Source organism: Lygodium microphyllum, chromosome 5 (assembly GCF_053477565.2).
Source record: "Lygodium microphyllum isolate KBCC chromosome 5, Lygodium_microphyllum_v1.1.10, whole genome shotgun sequence".
Classification (NCBI taxonomy): Eukaryota; Viridiplantae; Streptophyta; class Polypodiopsida; order Schizaeales; family Lygodiaceae; genus Lygodium; species Lygodium microphyllum.
The window spans coordinates 167,928,795-167,940,597 of NC_141139.1; the positions used below are offsets into that span (position 1 = coordinate 167,928,795).

Sequence of the window (11,803 nt, forward strand, 5' to 3'; positions counted from 1 at the left end):
GTGCTTGATGTGAAGCTTAAAGGAGAGTCTGTACCTGTTGTATCGGCTTCTGCCATTACATCTGTAATAAAGAATCATCTTTCTACGTACTTAATTTTTGCACGTGATGTCAAGGATAATGATGAGTCAAATTTCTCTATGTTAAATAGAGACAGGTCGGCTTTTTTGTCTCAATTCAGTGATTGTTTTTCTAACTCATTACCATCACAGTTGCCACCAGAGAGGTCTGAGGATCATGTGATAGATTTGGTGCCAGGCAGTAGCCCACCAAATAGACCTCCGTATAGGGTTAGTGCAGCCCAACAGAAAGAGATATTGAGCCAGGTGAATGAGCTGTTAGAAAAAGGACTGATTCAGCCAAGTTCATCCCCCTTTTGCTAACCAGTGCTGTTAGTGCAAAAGAAGGATGGCTCTTGGCGCATGTGCATAGATTATCGAGCGTTGAACAAGAGTACCATCAAGAACAGGTTCCCCATTCCAAGAATTGACGACATCCTTGACCGTTTGGAAGGAGCGTCAATTTTCAGCAGCATAGATTTGAAGAGTGGATACCATCAGATTAGGATTAAGCGAGAGGATGTGCATAAGACTGCATTTAGGACCACGTTTGGTCTCTATGAGTTCTTGGTAATGCCATTTGGACTTACTAATGCTCCTGCTACGTTTAATCGAATGATGGACAGGATTTTTCGTCCATACAGGCAGTTTGTTGGTACATTCTTTGATGACATGATTGTCTTTTCAAAGAATGAACAGGAGCATAGAGAACACTTGAAAGCAGTCTTTGATAAGCTTTGCAGTAATAGGTTGCTTATCAATGGAAAGAAGAGTGAGTTCTTCCTGGAAGAAATCCAGTTCCTGGGGCACATAGTGTCAAAGGATGGTGTCCTAATGGATCCTGCTAAGGTTGAAGCAATTAGAACATGGCCAGATTTGAAGACTGTCCATGATGTTAGAAGCTTCTTGGGTTTGTGTTCTTACTACAGGAGGTTCATCTGCAACTTTGCAGAGATTGCTTCACCTTTACATGCTTTACAGAAGAAAGGAATCTCTTTCCAGTGGACACAGAAAGAGATTTCAGCTTTTAATCTTCTTAAAGAAAAGATGACTTCTAGTCTAGCGATCATTCTGCCAGATCTTAGGAAGTCATTTGTTGTCCAGTGTGATGCCTGTGGCAATAGCATTGGTGCAGTGTTAATGCAAGATGGCCGGGTAGTGGCTTATGAAAGCAAAATCCTGTGAGGGCCAGAGAAGACTATGCAGGTCTATGAGAAAGAATTGTTGGCTGTGATTCATGCGCTTTCTTGTTGGAAACACTACCTACTTGGGGCAGATTTTGTTGTCCAGACAGATCATTAGACATTGCGTTATTTCTTAACTCAGACTAAGCTATCAGAAAAGCATATGCGTTGGGCAAACTTTTTGTCAATGTTCCATTTTCAGATTGTGCATATGGAAGGCAAAAAGAATGTTGTGGCTGATGCTTTGTCAAGGAAGCCACAAATTTCAGCTGTGTCAATTCCTTATCATCATGAGATTGATGATATGAAGGAACAGTATGCTGATGATGAAATTTTTGCAAGGATCTTTGATCAGCTTGTCAATGGACAACATCATGAGCATTATCTTCTCAAGGATGGTTTCATGTTGATGCATGGTAGACTATGTGTGACTATGCTATTGAGACGGAAAGTTATGACAGAGAGTCACTCTCCACCGTATGCAGGGCATCGTGGTATTGATGCAACAGTCAAAGCAGTAGAGACATTCTTTTATTGGCCTACTTTGAGAAGAGACGTGGATGCTTTTGTGCGGCAGTGCTTGATTTGCCAGAAGGTCAAGTTTGACAGGCAAAAAGCACCAGGGCTTTTACAGCCATTGCCTATTCCGGATAAACCATGGGAAAGCATAGCTATGGATTTTATCTTTGATCTTCCAAGGACACAGACAGGAAATGATGGGATATGGACTATTATTTGCAAGTTTAGCAAACAGGCTCATTTCATTCCTGTCCGGAAGAAGATAAAACCAAACCATATGGCACGTTTGTTTATGTGCAATGTCTTCAAGTACCATGGTATGCCACAGTCTATTGTTAGTGACCATGATCCACGGATGACAAGTCTATTCTGGAGAGGCATATTTGAGAACATGGGCACAACGCTTAAGTTCTCATCGTCATTTCATCCACAGACTGATGGGCAGTCAGAAGAGGCAAATTCTACTGTCTTGGATCTGCTTAAGTGCTATGTGTCAGAGTACAAGTCAAAGTGGGAGCAGTATTTGCCTTTGTTCGAGTATGCATACAATAATACTGTGCATTCGTCAACAGGCAAAGCCCCTTTTGAAATTGTTGAAGGCGGTAAAAAGGTTCCTCCCATTTTGCATACAAAGGTCTTATTTTGCATACAAAGGATAAGATCTTTCAGGTAGATCAATATGTGCAGAGTATGGGTGAAATGTATCAGAAAGTTAAGCATGCCCTTGAAAGGACTCAGGCAAAGCAAAAGAAAGCTATTGATCATCACTGTCGTGAATTGATATTTTCACTTGGTGATTGGGTACTGTTGCGGTTTGAAAAGGCACGCTTAAAGAACCGGAAAGGCAAGGAAAGTCTTTTCACTAAGCTTAGTATGCGATACTATGGGCCTTTTCAAGTAACAGAGAAGATTAGTGATGTCAGCTATAGGCTGAAATTGCCTGACAATTGGAAGATTCATAATGCTTTCCATGTAAGTCTTCTTAGACCCTATGTGGGTGATGTGCCAGAAGATATGCCAGTTGAGGAACAGCCCGAAGTTGAGGAACTTGATGAAATTCTTGTTCCAGAAGAGGGTACTAGCACACAAGGAAAGGAAAGTGAAAGGCAAGGTTACTAGAAGGTATTTGGTTAAGTTCAAGAACTATCCAGCTATAGATGCTAAGTGGATGGACGAAGGTGAACTTGCAAAGTCACCTAATGTGTTGGAACTTTACCTTGAAGCATTTCACTTGCAACCTACCTTGACCCCTTGTATCTCTAAGCTGAAATAGATTGTCGAAGTGACAATTGCTCAAGAAAGAAATTATGTACAGAAACAGATTTTGTACAGGTTAACACTTATTATGTCCATATGGTTTTCTCAGTGCTGAAGAAGTAAGTATTGCTTGCAAGAATACAGTTTTTACTTCTATTGAATTGAATACATGTTGTAACAATGGTTACTCGATCGGGCATGTATTCTGTGAATTGACTCAGTGGGGATATCATTTTGATGTACTGGCCACTAGATCTCTAGTCAGGGTGATGTGGAGTCATCAAATGAGAATCTGCCACTATGGGGATATCATTGTGGTGTACCGGCCACTATATCTGGAAACAGTGATGTGGAGTCACATGATGATAGCCTGCCATGTTTCACAGTTAGAACATACATGTGTTAACAGTGTATTCAGTACACAATGTTGACTGATAGCTGGAAGCATGTATGACATTCATGCAAACGAGGACATTTGTGATTTCGAGAGGGAGGTATGTCACAAGACTGTGACAACTATTACCTTTTTGCTGATTTCTTTATTACTACTTTATTTGGTTTTTCTTTTTGGAAGGATCCCTCTTGAAATCTAAACGCCTGAGTTGCATGGCCAGTATGAGAAACCGACAGAAATGTCTAGTGAGCCAAGACTGGACAGTTAAGGTCCAGTACAAGTCTAGAAGAGATTGATGGCACTGTAGATTGACAAGCCTGGAAGAGACTTGTGAAAGTGTATACGGACAAGTGTGTTGAAGAACTAGCCTGGAAGAGACTAGTTCAAAGTGAAGATGGACAAATCTCCAAAAGATTAGTCCATGTGGGGTCATCAGTGGAAATTCACTTTCAGTTGAGCTACATTGCAAATTTGGATGTAGCCATAGTCTGCAATGATGGTCAGAAGACTAGTGCAATGGAAGCAACTCCTAAAATTTAGGGAGTTACTATTTTTGGACCCCAGAATCTGTTCGCGTCATTATCTTCATTTTTGCACGAGGATTAATCCTCTGGTCTGTGCCGAGGTCAAATTTTGCACCGAGCATGGAGAATTTTAGACCGGAAGGCTAGAACGGGAAACACCTTCCATTGCTGCCATTTGGCACAAATTTGTGCACTCTCCTCTTTAAAGAGGGGCTGGCGTGCAGTTTCTTGGGCCTTTGGGGGCTCATTTGAAGAGGAGGAACAGTTGCTGATGGAGAATTATTGAGAGCTTGCCTACCTCGTCTATGATGCACAGAGGGTTGAGCTTGCTCCCTACTCTCTCTCTCTCTCCCCCTGACAGTTATGGTTATGCCCCAGTCGAGGGCCTTTCTTCTGATTCATGTACAGTTGTGTGGGAATATGCTGTTTTTGCATGAGGCAAGAGCCTCCTTTCTCCAGGAACAGGAGCAGTTGTTTGCTGCCCTCAAGCAGGAACAGGTGAGGGTGGTAACCTCACCAAGCAAGTGTCCGAAACAGCACTAAATCAGTACTGATTCTGGACTGTTCAGAGGTTATTTTAGAGTCCAATTGATGTCAAAATCAAGGGGCACTTGGTTCAGATGTTGGAGAACAGGACAGGGAACAATATGAGCTGAAAATAGGTTTCAAAACAGGTCTGAACCAGTAATTACAGCGGGCTGAAATGGTCAATTCTGTACTCCAACCAGAAGTTTAAGACTTGGGCAGTGTTTCCCCTCTTGGTCAACTTGTTTTGGGTCAGTAATTGTACTGTTATGCTGCCAAATTTCACCCAGAATAGGTGAAAGACAGCCCATTGTACTTTCTCTCTTTCTAAAAATAAAGAAATACCGCAAGGGGCGCCTGACTTAGGGGCCAACAGGGTGTCTGTGTGGCAACAAGAGCATTCTAGCTTCCTGTATTTCTTCTTGATTCTGTGTCTTTAAGTTCAGGTAAAGTGGGCGACTGTGAATTGGGTGAAAGCATTTATATATTTTGGTTGTACACTACCGCCCTTTCCAGAGAACAGGCCGGTTACATCAGAAGTGGTGCAGGCAATGGAAGTATGAATATGTGCTGAAATAAACTGCTTAACACAAGACAAAAGAAAAGAGAGAACACAATACAGATGAGAACTCAGATGTATACTAGGGAAATGGAATCCATATACCAAGACATGAGACAATACAGATACAATGTGAGTCACTGGCTGTGGAGGCACTGGCACCTGCTCCCTCTCTCCAAGGACTGTCCAGTGATGAATGAATGAATAAGTGGAGGAGGGAGCCAAGCAATTTATAGGCCAAATAAATGCTAAACCATAATAAATAATGACAAATAAAATACCTAAATAATCTATGTGCCCAACCTGCTGAACCACAAGTCCAGACTTAACCATGAACTAACTAATCCGCTAACAGGATTGACATCCAGGTTCATGATGGGCTGGTTACTTGACAGAGAGCGGGTGGCTTTCGTCTGGAGCTCACATGAGGGGACACTTTTGCAGTCTGGCCAAAGAAGGGGAATCCATGGTCATTTATGCATTGCGGCATTGGTGACAGGATGGTCACATGTGCTACTTCAGTAGCATTGTTGACAGACATTGAGAACTGCTATGATCTTCTCTATCTTCAAGAGTTGGTACGATCGACATCGACATCATGTTCTCTCCGAGGCACCTTGGTGGTACTTGCGCACCCACTACCTGGGTATCCATGGTTCTACTATGATGGCCATTGTTGTGTGTACTATGATGCGACATTATCATTGCATATTGTATTGTATCAGATCACCCATACTCTAAGAGAGAGTGTTAGCAGATTAGTCAACTCATGGTTGAGTCTGGACTTGTGGTTCGGTAGGCTGGCATCAAAGGTTATTTAGGCATTTTATTTGCCATTGTTTATTGTGGATTGGCATTCTTTGCAGCCAGCCGGCCAGCATTTATTGCTGGCCGACCTGTCATATTTTAGGCATTTATTTTGGCCTATTTATTGTCAGCCTCCCTCCTCCACATTCATTCATCACTTGATAGTTTCTGGGGAGAGGGAGAGCAAGTGCCAGTGCCTCCACAGCTGGTGACTCACATTGTATCTGTACTGTCTCATGTCTTGGTATATGGATTCCATTTCCTAAGCATACATCTGAGTTCTCATCTGTATTGTGTTATCTCTTTCTTTTCTTTTGTCTTGTGTTCAGCAGTTTATTTCAGTACATGTTTATGCTTCCATTGCTGCACCACTTCTGACAGTAGGATCTTCGAGATAAAGCATTTGACTTTCCTTGTTGGTGGCTAGGTCTATAGGTAATGACAAAGTCAAATCTGAATAGGAGACCACTCTATCTTGCTTAACAACGATTCAAAAGGTAAGTCCTCTCTCGATTCTTGTCTTGTTCTTGTTTTGTCTTATATCGAGTCTTGTCTTATAATCGAGCCACGCTCTTGTCAGCATTCTCTTGTAATCCAGTCCTCTTGTAATCGAGGTATCTCGCAATCAAGTTCTTGTTCAATTTCTCTTTCAAGTTCTTCTCTTGTAAGTTGTGAAAGCAATCTCCTTGCTCTCACAAAGCACTTGCCATGCCCATAATAGTTTGGCAAGGCTAAAGGGCTTGTAGTCCATGACTCCTATTTATACTACAGCCTAGGGAGATCAAGGGAAACACGTTCTTACAAGAGGAGGCTACATGGTATGACATGCATACTAACACATTGCATGCTGATATCAACGATTACATAAGCAATGATGCAAATATCTTCTAGAATTTTCTTCATGGAACCAAGGGTTGTTACAACTTGCATACGAACTAAGGACTATCCTTGCTTGAGCATCCGTTACATAGCCCCGCCCACCAAGCTCTTACACTTACCGTGTTCCTCCTAAATTCTAGTGTGAACGCTCCCTTATTCACAGGCACTTCATACCTTCCAAGTAGAGAAGGGTATTTTCCTATGTGAACTTTCGTCAATGGATGTGATACTTAGTACCTTAGGGATTGTACTTTCAAATCATTCTCACAGAGTGGATGTGACATTCCAGCACTCTTCTCTTATCATTCACTTGTTCCCTATGAGTGAGTGTGTATACGTCCTACTAAACCCTAACCTAATAGTGGTATCAAAGCATACCTGTCACCACTGTCGCCATTGAACCTCATGCTTAGCTTGTATACTAATTGCATTACAACCATCACTATCTCAACCATCCTTTGAGAGTTTATTTCATCCAGTCCCAACTACTTCATCACTCAGCTGGCAGAGATTGCCTATTGCCAACCTACCCTTCAATAGTAGGGTCAACATATGCAGCCCTATTGCCTTAAAATCGTCAATTGGTCCGTTTGTAACAATCCCCCACCTACCCTAATTTGCATTGACCTACCTTGCGCAACAACTCCAATTCACTCGCGCAGCCTAATTTTCATTGCACTGCCCGATAGTCTTGGCCGACAGATAGCGTATCTATCAAGATAGCCAATGCACATGAAATTATCATCTACTTGACACAAATATTATTAAAATATTCAGCCCCTCCAGCCCTAATTGACATTTACCCACATAAAATAACTCCTATTCACATGCACTCCCTATTTAGAGACAATTTTGGGGATTTTGCAAGAGACATCAATTTTCCTCAAATTTCTTTAACATTTTTGGGGCTTTTGCTTGAAAATCCCAATCTCACCAAAATTTTGGGGATTTTGCATTCAGTACTCAAAATTGCTCAATTATACACCAAAATTTTAGGCTTTTCACATTCCACCTAAAATTTCACAAAATTTCAAGAACTAAGTTTAGGGCTTTTGTAAAATCTCCCCAAATTCATCGACATTGAGGTCACTTTCACCTTCTACATCGACATCCACACATATTGGAGTCGTTTCAACTGCAAGTTCTTCAATCAATTTTGCAAAAAATTGTGAGTTTTCAACTATTTCCTTACTTTATTTTTATGTTGCCCCTGCATTTGCACTTTGGACAGCATCAGGTTAGAAAAAACCAAAATTTGTGGCAAGTAATGGCAAGGCAAAATGATTTGCTCTGTATATTTGGGGACTCTTAACAAATTGGATGGCACTAATTATCCCATGTGGGCATACATGATAAAGCATGTTCTTGTTGCTAAGCATCTTTGGGGTTATGTATGTGGTTCAAGAGATAGGCATGTTGGTCCAGCAACATAGAATACTTCATGTTCTTCTAGCTCATCCACTATCACCAATGGATCTTCCGCTCCAACTCCTCCTCAATGTAGTTCTTGAATCTTCCAACTACAATACAAGTTGAAGAAATACCACAAGGAGCACCAAATTTAGGGTCAATCAAGAGAATATTGTCCAAGCCTAATTGGTAGCATTTATATTTTTCATTTATGTGAATTTGGTGCTTTTTGTAATAATTGCATAATCACGTCGTTTACCACCCTTTTAGAGAAGAAAGGCTACTTTCATCACAATTTTTAGCTTGAAGGCCAAACTTCAAACCGTGTTAGGTCACATGATCAAACGTTATACAAGCATGGGTCAAACCATACATGGCCATGTGGAAAATCTTACCCAAGACTTGGCCTGTGAGCCAAACATTGTACTTGAAATATTGTACACAAGATTTGGCTTACAGGACAAGCGTTGTGATTATGTTGTTCCATAAGCATAGGGCCAAATCTTATAGGAGATTAAACCATATGTCAACATGCCAAATTTTTGTTCCATAAGCACAAGATCATATTAAAACATTAACATGTAAGGTTTGGCTCACAGGCCGCGTTGACATGAGCTTTGTCACTATGGGCAAATTTCAACTATGAAGCTAGAGTTGACAGACATGGATAAGTTGTAACTTGCATCTAGACAAAGCTACTTCATGTAAAAAGTCTTAAGCTCCTTTGGCTTAGCCTATGGCTTTAAGTTTTAGTGTTGTTTTTTTCCCCATCGACTTCTTGGACATAAGATATGCCTAGGAATCAACCTTTCAAAGGTTTGCAAATACCAAGGAGGACTGAACTAGCCCCAAGCAGCAATAGCAATGGGTATTCATGACATGAGATGGCTCACACTTATAAGTCAATGCACTACTAATAATCCAAGCTTCACCACCAAATACCAACTTCATTCACTAGAGGACTATCATCTATTATTATAGATATGGCAACTTAGCTATGCAGGAGGCCATGCCATGATGTCCCCAAGCCATAGAGTGTCCACAAGTTTATCCGAGAATCTACGCTATCATCACCCACCCTAGCCAAACATTCTCAAGGAGATTACTTCATCACACTATATCATAGCGGAGTGGATAACTGTCCAACAAAACCTTAAGGTGGCACTTGTAGATGGTAGGAAAGCCAAGAGCTATGGTACACATTGACAAAATCATGATATTTGTTTTGCTATTTGTTTTTATCTTCCTCGGTTGCCCAAAACAAGACAGATCATAAATCAGTTGTCCTAACAATTTTGATCTTATGGGTCATTTTGGCTCTCTAGTAATCATTAATCCCTCCCTCCCTCTCTCTCTCTCTCTCTCTCTCTCTCTCTCTCTCTCTCTCTCTCTCCGCCCAGAAAAAAGAAAAACAAATTTCCTCCCTCCAACACCCCTCCCCTTCCATCCCCACCCCCCCCCTCCCTCTCTTGTTTCCCTCCCTCCCTCATTGTAATCACTGAAGGTCATTTTGGCTTCTAGTAATCACTAATCCCTCCCTACCTACCTTCCCCCATCTAAAAAAAAGAAAAACACATTTCCTCCCTCCAACACCCCTTCCCTTCCATCCCCCCTCTCTCCCTCCCCCCCCCCCTCTCTTCTTCCCCTCCCTCCCTCATTGTAATCGCTGAAGTTAGCAAAAACAACCAAGCCAAGCCAAAACAACAGGGCAAGCTAATGTATTTCAAGCAGAAACGTACAAGTGTGTGGTCCAGTGTGCCAGCAAGTATAAACTTTCCATTGGGTGAAAACTTGACAAAGGACACAGGTGGATTCTCATCATCAATCAGCGTTTTCAGGCAATGTCCAGTGTGAGAATCCCAGATTCTACAGATGCCATCATAGCTGCTGGAAACTATCAATGAACCGTCCCTGTTAAAGTTGACTGCTGTCACTGGTTCCGAATGTGCAGGTAGTACTCTCAAGCATTTCCCTGTTTTCACATCCCAAATCCTTACAGTTTCGTCAAAAGAGCCAGATACTATCAAGTTGGACTGAGGATTGAAGTTGACACAGAACACAAAATTCGTATGGCCCCTCAAGGTCTTCACGTACTCTCCTGTCTCAACGTCCCAAATACGCAAGGTCTCATCATCAGAAGCCGTGCAAATGTACCGTGAATCAGATGACCAGGCAAAGTCCGAAATGCCTTTGCTGTGGCCCTCGAGTTCTTTCAGAAAGGTGCCGTCAGCGGCACTCCATATCCGGACTGTCTTATCGGCAGATGAGCTTCCAAGCAGCTTGCCGTCTGGAGAGAACTTCACACTAGAGACAGCCTTCCTGTGCCCTGTTAATGTATGCTTCAGCTTATAAGGTTTGTAAGCATTCCCTTCCATGGTCTTGAATCTGATACTTCCAGAAATGCGATTCGAATGTCTCCTCTCGTGCTATGGACATTCTCCTGCATCGAAAAAGCAGACCTTGCAGAGAGGATCAACATGCGCAAAACAAAGAAGAATGCGCGCAAAGACAGGACAGCAAAAGACGTGGGAAGCATAAAAGCCCTAGGCACACACAGAGTCATGTCATTCAATGAACCGAGGAAGAAGACGTAAAAGCCTACCGGCGAAAATCCGCATGACTGCGACCCTCCAAGAAAGCTCTGCAATTCGAGCTGGGAAATTGAATATCACGACTCTCGCAACGATCCGTGTGGAAATAGGCCATGTTCGAAGCTCACTCATCAGTGTTTTCCTTTTTAACACTAACTCGGTTAACATGTGCACGTAATTAAAAGGAGTATGAAGTTTCATATGCAATTCTTGCATGTTTGTTATGTGGGAGTTTCACTGTTAGTGTTTAAACATGTGACGTGTTTTAAAATAAAGTACGTTTGTAGATAAGATTTAGTGTTGTTTAAATACATAGAGAATCTCAAAAGAAGAATATGTATACTTATATAGTTTGAGTCAACAATCGTGAGTTTGAACATTCACTTTTTTTTTGCTATGTTAAATGAGGTTTCTTCTCTTCAAAAAATATTTTTTTTACATCTTGTTGGGTGTCCGTATAGGTTGTTGTACCTTATCACTGTTGCATTTTTCTTACAGATGGTGGCCTGATCAAAATTCCTAGCCTTGTCTATGCTATCACCTATTGCTTCTATGTTAATCTCGAAGTTATCCTTGAACGGTTGGAATGTTTCTTTGTCTTTCTTCATTTTCTTGATATTATTTCTTCAATATTGTTGGATAATTTTCTCAAGGTTGGTCGTCTATCCTACATACTCCTTGTCATTTTTCTTACATCGTATGTTGTAGATGAAGTGCTTGCTTTTGTGTCTCTGCATTGGTACTTTTGGACTTGTTGATAGGTTTTGGTTGTTGCAGACGATGCCTGATGATATGAAAGTACTTGATCTGGTGGCAAAACTTGTAGTGGTCAAGGCTACAAGTTTGGCGCTGGAAAAAGTTTGCTTTCTTCTTGGTTTACGTTTATATGCATTTTTGCAAGAGAAAAGTTGATATTATTAGGTTTTTTTTTAATGTTTAAGAAGAAGTCGTATTTGAGAACTTGCCTATTCCATAGATTATGTTGCTAAATGGATCGGAGTTGGAACCGTGTTTCTGGGTGTAGACCTCTCTGCTCAATAGGTATGTGATATTCTTGATCATTATTATAGGATTGTCACGACTGTGAATATAGTGGT

The 11,803-nt window shown here is 41.4% G+C and overlaps 1 protein-coding gene across 1 annotated transcript in view; it reads right to left on the bottom strand.

Annotated features, from left to right (window-relative positions):
- The window catches only part of LOC148036664 (uncharacterized), a 37,045-nt gene extending 26,173 nt beyond the window's left edge, over window positions 1–10,872 (bottom strand). Inside the window, exons 1-2 of the mRNA XM_087678704.1 lie at window positions 10,718–10,872; window positions 9,855–10,555 (exon numbers count right to left, since the gene is read on the bottom strand). Coding sequence (XP_087534830.1) covers window positions 9,855–10,490 — 636 coding nt within the window. The 5' untranslated portion in view covers window positions 10,491–10,555; window positions 10,718–10,872. The remainder of the gene's footprint in view (window positions 1–9,854; window positions 10,556–10,717) is intronic.
- Between the last annotated feature and the right edge of the window lie 931 nt (window positions 10,873–11,803).